At 39.3% G+C, this 15,381-nt stretch overlaps 1 protein-coding gene across 30 annotated transcripts in view; it reads left to right on the forward strand.

Moving 5' to 3' along the window:
- Positions 1-15,381, forward strand: part of LOC100357740 (ankyrin repeat domain-containing protein 12) — a 143,036-nt gene that overhangs the window by 39,312 nt on the left and 88,343 nt on the right. For 15 of the 30 annotated variants that reach the window (XM_051852131.3, XM_070050471.2, XM_070050480.2 and 12 more), the window contains 2 exons: positions 4,655-4,802; positions 14,545-14,613. In XM_051852131.3, the coding sequence (XP_051708091.3) occupies positions 4,655-4,802; positions 14,545-14,613 (217 nt within the window). The remainder of the gene's footprint in view (positions 1-4,654; positions 4,803-14,544; positions 14,614-15,381) is intronic. The other 15 variants (XM_070050476.2, XM_051852132.3, XM_089305887.1 and 12 more) reach the window with 1 other exon arrangement.

Genomic DNA, 15,381 nt, shown 5'->3' on the forward strand with positions numbered 1-15,381 from the left:
TACTGAATTTGATTGGAGAGTTTTAAATTATTTAAGATTTTTACATTTGTGTTCATATGGGGATTTCATTTATAATATTCTATTTTGTGCTCTTCTTTGGTCTCAGAAAATTATCCATTTTTCCAGGCCCATAATTTTCTCATGGTGTGAAAAATCAATATAGCATTCTTTTTTAATTCCTTTTTTTCACCCCATCTGCCATTCTCTTTAGTCTTAGTCTTTATTTTTCTCTTCTCATTTTCATGAGACTTGCCAAAAGTTTGTGTGTCACTATTTTAGAATCTTTTGATTATTAGTAAAGTCTGTGTTCTTAAAAACAATTCAATATTTTAACATTTTTTTCAAAGATTTTTTATTTATTTGAGAGGTAGAGTTACACACAGAGAGGGAGTGACAGAGAGAAAAGTCTTCCATTTGCTATCTGCTGGTTCACTCCCCAAATGACTGCAATGGCCAGAGCTGTGCTGATCTGAAGCCAGGAGCCAGGAGCTTCTTCTGGGTCTCCCACGTGAGTGCAGGGGCCCAAGGACTTGGGCCATCTTCCACTGCTTTTCCAGGCCGTCACAGAAAGCTGGATTAGAAGAGAAGCAGCTGGGACTTGAACCGGTGCCCATATGGGATGTCAGTGCCAGAGGTGGATGCTTAGTCTACTACACCACAGTGCCAGCCCCCAATATTTTAATTTTTTATACCCCTCCTTTCATCCTTTAGGGTTGGAAGTTAGAATCTGCTTCTCATTTGCTTCTGAGGATCTCTAAGATACGTTAATGTTATTGTTTTTGGGAAATATTCTCTTAAGTCTTTCTGTCTTTTTTTTTTTGACAGGCAGAGTGGACAGTGAGAGAGAGAGACAGAGAGAAAGGTCTTCCTTTGCCGTTGGTTCACCCTCCAATGGCCGCCGCTGCAGCCGGCGCACCGTGCTGATCCGATGGCAGGAGCCAGGATCCAGGTGCTTTTCCTGGTCTCCCATGGGGTGCAGGGCCCAAGCACCTGGGCCATCCTCCACTGCACTCCCGGGCCATAGCAGAGAGCTGGCCTGGAAGAGGGGCAACCGGGACAGAATCCGGCGCCCTGACCGGGACTAGAACCCGGTGTGCCGGCGCCGCAAGGTGGAGGATTAGCCTATTGAGCCACGGCGCCGGCCCCTTTTTTTTTTTTTTTTTTGACAGGCAGAGTGGACAGTGAGAGAGAGAGAGACAGAGAGAAAGGTCTTCCTTTGCCGTTGGTTCACCCTCCAATGGCCGCCGCGGCCAGCGCGCTGCGGCTGGCGCACCGCGCTGATCCGATAGCAGGAGCCAGGAGCCAGGTGCTTTTCTTGGTCTCCCATGGGGTGCAGGGCCCAAGCACCTGGGCCATCCTCCACTGCACTCCCTGGCCACAGCAGAGAGCTGGCCTGGAAGAGGGGCAACCGGGACAGAATCCGGCACCCCGACCGGGACTAGAACCCGGTGTGCCGGCGCCGCTAGGCGGAGGATTAGCCTAGTGAGCCGCGGCGCCGGCCTCTCTTAAGTCTTTCTGATAAGGTGATGTGGCTTAGCTCTTAGTATCAGGCTTATTTTTCACAAAGCCCACTTTAGCTATGCTGTACCAGTTGGACGTTGGATAATAGGAGTGAACTGTATAATAGCTATGGTCTAGGGTCGGCGCTGTGGCGTAGCGGGTGAAGTTACCGCCTGCACTGCCAGCATCCCATATGGGCGCTGATTCAAGTCTCAGCTGCTCTACTTCCAACCCAGCTCTCTGCTACGGCCTGGGAAAGCCATAGAGTGGCCAGCGCTGTGACATAGCGAGTAAAGCCGCTCTAGTGCCAGATTCCATATGGGCGCCAGTTGGAGTCTCTGATGCTCCACTTCTGATCGAACTCTCTGCTATGGGCCTGGGAAAGCAGTGGAGAATGGCCCACGTCCTTGGGCCCCTGCACCCACCTGGGAGACCTGGAGAAAGCTCCTGCCTCCTGGTTACAGATCATCACAGCACCGGCTGTTATGACCAGCTAGGGAGTGTTAACAGCAGATGGAAGACCTCTATCGTGCTCTCTGCCTCTCCTCTTTCTTTATAACTCTAATTTTCAAATAAATAAATAAATCTTTGATAAAAAAAAAAAAAGAAAGCATTAGAAGATGGCCCAAGTCCTTGGGCCCCTGCACCCACCTGGGAGACCCGGAAGAAGCTCCTGGTTCCCGGCTTCGGATCAGCCCAGCTCCGGCCATTGCGGCCATCTGGGGAGTGAACCAGCAGATGGAAGACCCATCTCTGCCTCTGCTTCTCTGTAACTCTGCCTTTCATATAATTAAGTAAATCTTTAAAAAAAATAGCTACAGGCCATGCAAATCAGATATTTCACCTGATAGGGTGGATCCATAATGTTGATGGGTGGAATTCTTTCTTATCTTTCCACAAGAAAGAATTCAGAAATGAGACAGGGTAGTAGTACTGAGGTAACAAGGCTTAATGGGGTAGGGCATCTGTCAGAACAGAATCTGAGAGTGCCCAGCCATTAGACTGGATTGAGCAAGATTGCATAGTTCAATAGAAAGAATAGAATACACCTGCAGGCCAGGTGGGTATCTTAGGAAAGGGCTAAGAGCACAGTCTGTATTCAGACTGGGACTTAAAAAAGGGAATGGGGTCCATTTCTTCCCACAGTTTCTCCTCTCCCCACCCCCTTTTGAATAAAGGATTTATTGGGTGTGAAATAGGTAAAATTCTCCCAAGGTTTTAATTGCCTAATCTCCCAAGGTTTTATTGCCCAATAATATAAGACTGGGTAGTCCACTTAGCTCAGGCAGAGAGGATTCTCCTAGGGTGCTTTCCTTGGGAAGAAGGCTGGTATCACCTATGTTACTGAGGTATTGACAGGACTTTGTAGTGTAAAATACTGGGCTGCTTCATTCCTTTCCACAGGTGCTTTGTTTTCCTTGGGCCCCTCTCATACACATAGGCTAACTTCTTACCTAAGAATAATATTTTTATTTCGCGTATCTTTTTCATGTTGAATTAGAAAAGTTTCTCTGATTTAAGAAATGTGATTGTAATATTTCTCTCTTTAAAGATTTATTTATTTGAAAAGCAGAGTTTACATAGGGAGAGGGAGAGACAGAGAAAGATCTTTCATCTAATGGTTCACTCCCCAGAAGGCTGTAACTGCTGGAGTAGGGCCGGTCTGGAGCCAGGACTTCCTCCAGGTCTCCCATGTGGGTGGCAGGGGCCCAAGGACTTGGACCATCTTCCACTGCTTTCCCAGGCACATTAGCAGGGAGCTGGATTGGAAGTGGAGCAGCTGGGACTTGAACCGGTGCCCATGTGGGATGCCAGCATAGCAGGCGGCCCCTTAACCCACTGTGCCACAACATGGGCCCTCAAGTTATAATCTTTTGCTGAACTGGATTGGTTACCCTTTGGTTCCAATGATCTGTATGAATTTTCCTCCATATTTATAAAGAGTAATGCTTCTCAAACTTAGGCATGCCTCAGAATCACCCAGAAAGACAGTTAGACCGGGTCACTGGGTCTCATCTCCAAAGTTCTGAAATGGAGCCCAAGAATTTGCATTTCTCTCGAGTCCTCAGGTTATGCTGATACTGCTATTCCAGAGACCATTTGCCCTAATGATACAGATAATTGTACAGTCATCCCTCGGTATCCTCAGGAGATTAGTTTCAAGGCTTCCAATAATAGCACAATCAAAGTCTATGTAAAATGGTGTAGTATTTGCATATAACACATCTTTATGCTTTTGTATACTTTAATTCTTTCTAGACTACTTAAAATTCACTACTACAGTAAATGCTGTGTAAATACTTTGTTGATTAGGGAATAATGACAAAAAAAAATCTGTACATATTTAGTACAGACACAATTTTCTTTTCCAAATACCTTCAATTTGCAAATGGTTGAATCCATAAATGCAGAACCTGTCGATAGAGAGACCACTGTATTTTTTTAAATACAATATAAATGTGTTTAGTTCAATCCAGAATTTCTTTTTGAGATTTATATATTCGTTTTGATACCTCTAGATTATATTTAGATATGTGATTGTTATACTTAAGATATTTTGTTTTATTTTAAAATTCTATTATCTTTTATTTTAAAATTCTGTTACTAAGTAAAAGGGGTTTGTGAAAGAAGATAGAAAAAATGTTCTAATTGTTGAAGCTGAGTCTTTTTTTCTTTTTGATAGGCAGAGTAGACAGTGAGAGAGACACAGAGAGAAAGGTCTTCCTTTGCCGCTGGTTCACCCTCCAATGGCTGCCACAGCCGGCGCGCTGCGGCTGGTGCACTGCGCTGATCCGAAGACAGAAGCCAGGTGCTTCTCCTGGTCTCCCATGGGGTGCAGGGCCCAAGGAGTTGGGCCCTCCTCCACTGCACTCCCTGGCCACAGCAGAGAGCTGGCCTGGAAGAGGGGCAACTGGGACAGAATCTGGCGCCCCGACCGGGACTAGAACCTGGTGTGCCGGTGCCACAGGCGGAGGATTAGCCTAGTGAACCGCGGCATCGGCCTTTAATTGTTGAAGCTGAGTCTTGAGTACATGGAATACAATGATGATTTGTAATTCCTCTCTCTACTTTTGTGTATGTTTGATATTGTTCTTAATAAAGATGCTATTTGACAAATATTGGTATAACTTATTTATATTTGATTTCCTAATAGAGTAAAGACAAGATTGCATCTTATAACAAAACTCCAAAAATTGACCGAAATGATGTGAGCAAGGAGATGAAAGAGAAATCATCCATGAAACGTAAACTTCCTTTTACTATTAGCCCATCAAGAAATGAAGAACGAGATTCAGACACAGGTAGAGTGATTTGTTGTTTTCTGTTAAAAATCTTAATCATTTGCTTATTGTGGTTTTCTTTTCACCTGCACCACTCTGCTTGACACCCCAGTTTATAGAGAAATATTTGTATTTCAAATTTATCATTTTGTGATAGACATTCATCTGTTATCATATAAATGTGATTTCTAAACAGAGATAAAAAGTAGTATGTTTATTCCTTTCTCTCTCAGTGTTTATTACAAACCTGATTTCAGAACTTAAATTTTTGGGTGAGCATTCTAATGATGAAAATTTTACTCGATGATAAGGGAGCAAAAGTCGTTGAGTTTTTGTAGACATACTGGACATACCAATGAAGGTTGTAAATTTTATGTCTAGAAATATGTACCACACTAAAAAAATTCAGGCTGACTACCTAAGTGCTATTGATAGTAATTTAGTTTCTCAAAACTCTTAAATTACTAGAAATTATTGGTGAAGATCCATGAACCTCAGTTATTCATAACAGATGAGAATCTTACTACTGCCATCTAATAAATTACTAGGTTGTGCTTTAGCCTTGAGCTAATCATTTCTTAAAACTAATATAAACCTAAAAGTTTGTTATGTATTTGTCATAGTTTCATTCCTTCTATGAAATATTAGTAATGAACTAACAATATTTTACTTTATTCACAGAAAATTAATATTCCATTTTGTTTGTTTTTTTAAAAGATTTATTTATTTTATTTGAAAGTCAGCATTACACAGAGAGAAGGAGAGGCAGAGAGAGAGGTCTTCCATCCGATGGTTCACTCCCCAATTGGCCACAACAGCCAGCGTTTCGCCAGTCTGAAGCAAGGAGCCAGGAGCTTCCTCCGGGTCTCCCACACAGGTGCAGGGGTCCAAGGACTTGGGCCATCTTCTACTGCTTTTCTAGGCCATAGCAGAGAGCTGGATTGGAAGTGGAGCAGCTGGGACTCGAACCGGCGCCCATACGGGATGCTGGCACTGCAGGCCAGGGTGTTAACCTGCTGCGCCACATCGCCAGCCCCAATATTCCATTTTGAGTTTCTGTACAGAGATGGTCTTTCTTATATCTTTCCACCCAATTTTTTTTTTTTTTTTTTTTTTGAGAAGCAGATGGAGCTTCCAGCTGCTGTTTCATTCCCCAAATGCTCAACAGCTGGGAGCCAGGAACACAATCCAGGTCTCTGATGTGAGTGGCAGTAACCCAATTACTGGAGCCATCATCACTTCCTTCCTGGGTTCCCATTAGCAGGAAGCAGGAGTTAGGAGTTAGAGCTGGGAATCAAACCCATAAACTCTGATAAGTGACGTGAATCTTTATAGGCTAAATGCTTGCCTCTTTCTAGCCATCTTAAGCATCAGTACAGAAATGATCTTGATTCTAGATCTTGATTCATATCTTTTTGTGTATTTTTTTGTTTTCTCTCAGCTTGAATTAAATTGTTCTTAAATATTCATGACATTTTTAAATCTCTAGTGCAGTGATAAAGGAATTATGTGTTTTGTTCATTTTAAGTGCATTGATTTCTTCCAGAGATTGAGTCCTTTTTCTGAAGCATGACTGTACTCATAATTGAGAAGCTCAAACTAGTACTGTGTTGCTTAGCTGACAAGAAGGTGACTTAGTTGCATGCCACATACAATTTCGGTCCAGGTTTGTTTGTTTAAGATTTATTTATTTATTTCAAAGTCAAGAGTTAAGAGGAGAAAAAGAAATCTCTCTTCCACCCACTGGTTCACTCCCTAACTGGCTACAATGGCTGTGACTGGACCAAACCAAAGCCAGGATCCTGGACCTCCATCCAGGTCTCCCATGTACTTGGGCCCCAAGTACTTGGGCCATTTTCTACTGTTTTCTGAGGTATATAGGCAAGTTGCTGGATTGGAAGTGGAGCAGCCAGGACTCAAACTAGCACTCATATGGAATGCCAGCCTGGAAGGTGGCTGCTTAACCCACTGTACCACAATGTCAGCCCCCATTTTGGTCAGCACTATATGACAATGATTCTATAAGATTATATCAGCTACTGATTTTACAGCCACTTGTTTGTATAAATATACCCTGTGATGTTCACACGATTAAATTGACTAATGACACAGTACTTACAACATACTTTGTTATTACGCAGATAGCATATTATGATACACTCATCCCTTCTCTTTTTAAGTCAGTTTGCTACTCATCTTTATATTATTTACATTACCCAGGTTTTATTTTCTAATAATAGGGATATTTGTAACAGGTTTAAGAAGGAATTTTGAAAAATTCAAACTGCTACCTTTTTTTTAGGAATAAGTAAAGTTTCAAAATGGGAATAAATTTCCTTCCCACAAGTCTTTGTAATTAAATTAGATGAATTGTTAGTCTTTTATTTAGTGTGAAATTAAAGAGAAAATATTATTTAGGAAGATGTGAATGTTAGGTATAATCTAATTTATATTTTAATAACTGCATTATGTATTTACCCTGCTGCATTTTTTTCTCTATGTGAATTTAATGGGATGTTGAAGTCCTGCCCCCCCCCCCTTTTTAAGATTTATTGATTTGTTTGAAAGGCAGAGAGACATAGAGATCTTCCATCCACTAGTTCACTCCCCAAATGGCCACAACCACCTGAGCTGGACCAGGCCAAAGTCAGGATCAGAACTCTATCCAGGTCTCCTACATAGGTGACAGGGACCCAAGTACTTGAGCCATTTTCATTTACCTTCTTAGGCACATTAACAGGGATTTGAATCAGAAGCAGGGCAGCCAGGACATTGGCATTCAGATATGGGATGTCAGTGTCATAAGCAGGTCAAGACCTGCTGAAGTGATCCCAGCTTTTTTCCCTTTAAGACAGCTGGTGCTGTGGCTTGGTAGGCTAAATCTCTACCTGCGGTGCCAACATCCCATAGGGGCATGGGTTCTTGTCCCAGCTGCTCCTCTTCCAAACCACTCTCTGCTTATGGCCTGGGAAAGCAGTGAAAGATGGCCCAAGTGCTTGGGCCCCTGCACCCACCTGGGAGACCCGGAAGAAGCTCCTGGCTCCTGGCTTCAGATTGGCTCAGCTCCAGACATTGCATCCATTTGGGGAGTGAACCAGCAGATGGAAGACCTTTCTCTCTGTCTTTCCCTCTCTGTCTGTAACTCTGCCTCTCAAATAAATACATAAAATCCTTTAAAAAATTATTTTAAGAAATGTTTTATAATAAACTTTTCCTTTTAGAAGAGTCACATGCCATCATCAAACAAGATTTTGATGGATTTAAAATATGAGGGAAATTATATAGAGAAATTTTCAGAAAGTTCATTGAATATCTGTATTATGAAAAAATATTGCATAAATTTCAAAATGTTTGTACCAAAATAAGTTTTTCTATTTTTCCATGAACTTTTTGAAGTGCCTTTTTATTTGTAATTTTGGTAGGCTAAGTTTATAAATTTTACTAAATAATAGAGCAAGAGAGGCTTTTTTGTTTTGACAGGCAGAGTGGACAGTGAGAGACAGGGAGAAAGGTCTTCCTTTACCGTTGGTTCACCCTCCAATGGCCACTGCGGCCGGTGCACTGCACTGATCCAAAGCCAGGAGCCAGGTGCTTCTCCTGTTCTCCCATGGGGTGCAGGGCCCAAGGACTGGGGCCATCCTCCACTGCATTCCCGGGCCACAGCAGAAAGCTGGACAGGAAGAGGAGCAACCAGGACAGAATCCGGCGCCCCAACTGGGACTAGAACCCAGTGTGCTGGCGCCACAGGTGGAGATTAGCCTATTGAGCCACGGTGCCAGCCAGAGCTAGAGAGTTTTACACACCACACATAACCAGGACATTAATAAGAATTTCCCTGTGTCCAAAGCAAAACAAAATATTTATGATCTGGCTTTCTTTTACTTTTTATAATTTTAAAAAATAAAATAGAACCCAATATGCTATTAAATGATATTCTACATATGAAAGATAATTATAGCATTGAACTCTGTATTGTACACTGATCTTATGTAATGTACTGTGTTTTAAGCTATTAGTTGAAACAGTAAAGGTAAATATTTAGAGAGGCAAATATTTAAAATATATACAGTAACACTTAAATATACAAAGTATTTAACAGTCTCTTAGATGTGAAAATATACAAAAATGGCAATATGAACAAAATGTACAAATAGGAGCTTACAACAATGGAGTTACAAAAACAACTGGCAAAGAAATATCTACAGAAAATCAATGGTAATCAATAGATACAGTTATAATTTATGACTAACAAAATTAGTCTATATCATACCTAGTGGTCCTAGGTTGCAAATACGAACCTGTTTTAATTGCTATAAATTAAAAGAATACCTTGTTGGAGGTAAATATAAAAACATTTATCAAAAAAACAAGTTTCTTAACATTTGACTAATTTCTTTTTTGGTATTTATTCTATGTAAATAATGAGAGCAAAAATCAGTCTTTAAGAATATCTCAGCTTTATAGGATTTGTTAAATAATGATTCATCCAATGAAGAAATGTGGTTTTCACTATTAAAAATAACATTGTAGAAGAATACATGATGTGGAACTGGTACTGTGGCACAGCAGGTTAAGCTACCACCTGCAGCACTGGCCTCCCATATAGGTGCTGGTTCAAGTCCCAGCTGCTCCATTTCCAATCCAGCTCCCTGCTAATGTGCTTGGGAAAAACAACAGAAGATGGTCTGAGTGGTCGGGACCCCTGAGCCTCTGTGGGAGACCCAGAAGAAATTCCTGGCTCCTAGCTTCGGCCTGGCCCAGCTCTGACCTGCAGCCATCTGGAGAGTGAACTAGCAGATGAAAGATTTCTCTCATTCTCTGCCTCTCTCTCTCTAACTCTACTTTTTAAATAAATAAATAAATCTGTAAAAAAAAAAAAAAAAGAATACATGATGTAGACAGATGTTCAAGATATTAGAAGTGAAAAATTAGGTTATGAAGTAATAGTATTATTTGATTGTATTAAATATGATTTATATGTATATCTGTGCACACATGATACAATGCATATTTGGAAAGATAAAAATATTTGGAAAGATAAAATGTGGCTATTTAAATATAAGCATCTATTTCACTGTCAGAATTAAGCCTAAACATGGTAGATGTATTTTGAGTTCAGAACAAAATATGAATGTTACAAGCTCTGACGCAGTAAAAGAAAAGAACAAGGAATGGGGACTATGAAGCACGCCTTAACAGTGTTACTCCATCTTCATCTCTCATAGAAAGAGGTTAGCTGATACTGTATATTCTGAAATGGTATAGTTTCTTTTCCCCCAAAGATTTATTTATTTATTTAAAAGGCAGATTTACGGAGAGGCAGAAGCAGAAAAGAGAGAGAGGTCTTCCATCCACTATTCCCCAGTTGGTTGCATTGGTTGCAACAGTAGAGCTGCGCCAATCTGAAGCCAGGAGCCAGGAGCAGCTTCTGGGTCTCCCACAAAGATGTAGGGGCCCAAGGACTTGGGCCATCTTCTACTGCTCTCCCAGACCATAGCAGAGAGCTGGATCAGAAATGGAGCAGCTGGGACTCCACTCGGCACCCATATGGGATGCTGACACTGCAGGCGGCTGCTTTATCCGCTACGCCACAGCGCCGGAAGAGGAGCAACCAGGACAGAATCCGGTGCCCTAACTGGGACTAGAACCCGGGGTGCTGGTGGCGCAGGCGGAGGATTAGCCTAGTGAGCTGTGGCGCCGGCCGTCTTTACAATTATTTAGACAGATGCTTTGAATAATGCTCACTGGAAAGTAACACTTCATTTTGAGGTTTTGGAATATTAGTAACTTTATTCTTTCTACTTTATGTGTGACTTTGATTTTTAGAATAAAGGACAGATGTGGATACTTCAAAAAGTTCATGAAAAATGGAATTAAAAGATAAAGTGTAGGAGTGGGCTTTTAGCACAGTGGTTAAGACACTCTTTAGGACACTCACATCCTATATTAGAGTACCTGGCTTCAAGTCTTGCCTTCACTTCTTATTCCAGCTTCCTATTAATCTTGCCACCCTAATGATGGCTCAAGTACTTGAGTCCCAGCCACCCAGTTGGGAGACTCAGATGAGTTCCAGGCTTTGGCCTGTTTTCAGCCCCAGCTGTTTGCAGGTATTTGGGGAGTGAATCAACAAATGGAGAATCTTTCTCTCTGTAAATGAAAATAAATTTTAAGATTTTAAAATTTTAAGTAAAGGTAAAATTTATTTTAGTGCAAAAATTTTTTTTAAATGTGTGCATAATTTTTTCATAATGCACATTTTATTTGAACTTTTTGAAGATTTTTTGTATGTCACTTCTATACAACAAAGTCATTTTTTTTTCAGTAGCTATTCATATCATTGTCCAAGGAAGACCCACTAGTCCCCAAAATCACCAGTAATGTTATCAAATGAATTAGGGCTTCTTATTCTTCGTTTTAAGAGACCTTAGTACGATGTAAGTTTTACATCACTTACTACTTTTCTAAAAGATAACATCCTAAAAAGTAAACACTTGACTAGACCAATAAAGTTAGAGATGGTAATACAGCATAATTTGAAGTCATTCCTGTGGGTCCTCATTGTACATTGTTCATTCTAAATTACTTTATTTCAACATTTTGCCATCCTGTCTGCTTATATCATTCCAGTGTTTATCCCATATTGTCTTACCCTGTCAGAGAATTCCTGTAAATTTTATCTCATTATATATTGAGAAGCCAATATATACAGTGACTCATTGAACCTATCGCAACTACTTATCTAGAAGTCATTTGGTATTCTGTTACATCAGTTTTGCTGTGTCATTTTTCATTTTACTTTCATGTCTCCTAGTCTAGAATCCTGACAGGGTAAGTTAATGTAGTTTAAGTGGAAGTAAATCATACCAGTGTTTATTATGAAAGGTTTTTTAGAGTGACTAGTGAGTTCCTACTCAGCCCCCTGTAAGCCCTAGCCAGATATTTGAATTCTTTCTTTATAAGTCCCAGTATCTTCATCTGTAAAAATATAAAATAGTGATTTCAGACAACTGTGATCTTTAAATGACATAATATGTAATTCACTGTGTGATACATAAATTAGTTATAACAAAATAACACTGGCATAAAAATTTTAAATAGTAAGAATTAAAAAATTTTTAATTTAATAGTAAAAATGTCAGGCATAGGTAGTTCAGCATTGGTGTTGAAGCTAAATAATGCCATCAGACACTGTTGTTGTTGTTGTTTTTTCAATTTTGTTCTGCTACCTTTAGCTTATACGTACTGCAAACTTTAGCTTAAAATGTTTGTCCTTAAACGTTTTACCTTATAATCACCGGAAGTAGAAAGAGAAAAGACCAGACACAAAAGTATCTTTCTCCCAGTGAAAGTTGACCTTTTTATAGAAGAAAGTCTCCCTAGTAACTTCTGTTTAGATCACTGGTTAGGCTTTTGTATTTGCAATGGAGCCTGAAAAATCAGATAATTTTAGCTGGGTTTATTGTCATTAAGATAAAAATTGAGTTGTTCCTGGTAAGAATGAAAATTGAGTAGGCAGCTTATAATGTCTGCCATTATATAAAGTGTATAGTAATCATAACTGATAACTTTGGTCATCTTTAATAATCATTAACGTCTTTACCTACACTGTTAGTCTTTTTTTTTTTTTTTAAAGATTTGCTTTATTTATTTGACAGAGTTACAAAGAGAGGTAGAAACAGAGAGAGAGAGAGATCTTCCATATGATGGTCCACTCCCCAAATGGCTGCAACTGCCGGATCTAAGCCGATCCAAAGCCAGGAGCTTCTTCTGGGTCTCCCATGTGGGTGTAAGGTCCCAAGGAGTTGAGCCATCTGCTGCTGTTTTCCGAGTCACAGTAGCAGGGAGCTGGATTGGAAGTGGAGCAGCCAGGACTTGAACCAGTGCCCATATGGGATGCTGGCACTGCAGGCTGGGGCTTTAATGCCTTGCGCCACAGCGCCAGCCCCTAAAATCATACTTTTCTAGTCACAAGTGTCCAAGAGAATGCTATATTCCCTTAACATGAATGTATTGAACAACTCTCTTGAGACTACATATGAGTGAATCTCGGTCTTCAAACTGAATTTCCAATTATTTTGATAAGAGTAATGCTATTAAGAGCATCTTTGCAGGTTATATTTTTGTCATACCCTAATTCTTTCTTTATTATTTATTCCCAGGAGTAGGGTCACAGTGTTGGAAGATTAAACATTTCTGTGATTTCTTGATGTTTTTCCAAAGTAATCATACCTTATTATAAAGCCTTCAGCAGTATAGGAATGTTGTTTAACCTCAGATACACAGGAGGACATGTTTTTCTTTAGGTTTGATAGGTGAAATGTTCTATAGAGGTTTATCATTTAAGTTTGCATGTTTAACTAGACAGATACAGTAGCCTTCATTTTTTTCTTTAATAATTGTTTCCTGTTTTAAGCATCATTTATTTACTTATTGCCTTATTCTTTTGACATTCTGTATAATATGGTATGAGAAAGCTAAAAGAGGGACAGGATGAACTGTTCCCAGAATCCACAGTTGTAGTTAGAGAGCATGTTGAAATTTTATAAACTAAATCTTTTCTGCCAGCCAGCCTTAGCAGTTCTGTTTTCCTGGACAGAAAGAAGACATAGCTGAGTGATGGTGCAGGATATGGAAGCTTAAATTCTCCAGTTCCTGAATTAAGGCTTTGTAATCTGTTAAAATAATGTCTGCTTTCAGGAATCCATTTAATCCAGTTGAAACAACTTTATTGTCACCACCCTTTTTTCTGCTTCACAATCTCATGGAAGCTGTTTTAAATTTTTTGCTTTTTTTATATGAAATTTGAAGCATTATTTTTTTCATGAATTGTAGTTACTTAATGTATTCCATTTTGAAATAGAAATATTAATTGAAATTCTTGTTATTCAATTTGTTTACTCACTTAGTTTAAAATTGGTCTAAATGTTACCCTGTTAACAGTCTCCCTTTCAGACACTAAACTTTTAGGCTTATCTTTAAATTTTTCAGATACTGTGTTTGGGGGTTGTTCTTTGGTTAGTTTTTTGTTGGTTTTTCCCAACACTTGGTTACTTATACCTAACTGAAATGAAAATATTGTCTAAAATTATGATCCTGAGGAAAAAGTATATATCAATAAATTGAGGATTTGAAGATCAGAGTAATATTATGGTGAGTTGAAATGGCATGTTTTTTGTAAGTAAAAATATCTACTCTGGGCATATTGCCTTAGTCCATTCTTCGTATTCTTATTTCTCTATCATGAACTGTTAGGCAGACTTCTTATGTTCTTACATGATAAACTTTATTTTGATTTAGTCTGCAAAGAAGTCTTCACTAGTAATCATACACTTGAAGTATATATAATTTATAGGAAGATCTGCAATATAGAATGCTACTGCAGTCCAAAGTGTTTGGCATAGTTGTGGCACTCATAAAATAAAAAAGGGTAATTCAAGTTTTTGAAAGACAGATATCTTTTTGGAGGTGGAAAAAGATAATGTCCAAAGAGATGGTGTGTTTTAATAACAACATCAGTAATGTCTATTATTGAAACTGCATGTTGAATTTCTCAACTTCAAGATACTACAGTTGAAGCAACTGAAATCTTAGGTATTGGCCAAACCTGTGTTTTAAATGTACTTTTGGCTTCATCTTAAAAACTAATCTTTTGGGAAAACAGTGAAAGATCATTGACTAATTGGTAGTCTTTTGAAAAATGTTGGTTTGTTGCATTTCCCTTCGTGTGCCTTTTTCTTTTCTCCTGTCTCTTCTCATTCTGTAGATTCAGACCCAGGACATACAAGTGAAAATTGGGGGGAGAGACTTTTATCTTCTTACAGGACATACTCAGGTAATTAGATTATCAGGTCCTCCTGTTTAGTCAGTGGTTTCTGTCACATTTACAATTAAGTATTGTACTGTTACTTGTTTTCAAAGCAGTATATAGTGGTCTGCAGTTGAATAAATAAGCTACATGAATGACCCCAAATTTTCCAGTTTTTATTCTGAGGTATCCAGTGCATAATATCCAGCACATGCTATGTGTGAACATTGTAAGCAGGACTGTTGTGTACTTTGCTCAGATTTGTACAGTGTAATATGGGAACACCATTCCTGTAGAAAACATTGTGAAAGTCAAACCCTGGCATAGCACAGTGCAGTGAACCCTGTGAGGGGATACCTAAGGTATCCTGAGTCAAGTTATACCAAGTGTCCTGATTTTAGTAGTGTCATCTTACTCTTCAGTCATGTGATGTTTTTTAAAAACAAAAATTTAGAAGTTATTTCCATTAAGCTCTTTAGTCTTTGTTGACTTTGTTGCCCAGGTTGAATTTAAGTGTAAGTGGATGAAAATGCAGGTGTTTGGAGAAAGGCCATTACCATCAATTGCTGGAATCTGTTTAACTGTGGCACCGGTTATTATATTTTACTGATCCTTAATTGCTTTAGGTAGGAAAGAATATACAAATACTGTCCTTTTTTAAAAAAAGTTTTCTCCAGTGGTTGGCAAGAAACTAATTAGTGTTAAGTGTTTCGATTTTTTTTTTTTTTAAGTAGGATGACATTTTTATCTCTGAACTTTTTAGTCTGGGTATCTAAGTGTCCATTTTTCAGCATA

The sequence above is a fragment of the Oryctolagus cuniculus genome, chromosome 10, assembly GCF_051225735.1.
Source record: "Oryctolagus cuniculus isolate XC-2025 breed Fujian yellow rabbit chromosome 10, ASM5122573v1, whole genome shotgun sequence".
Taxonomy (NCBI): Eukaryota; Metazoa; Chordata; class Mammalia; order Lagomorpha; family Leporidae; genus Oryctolagus; species Oryctolagus cuniculus.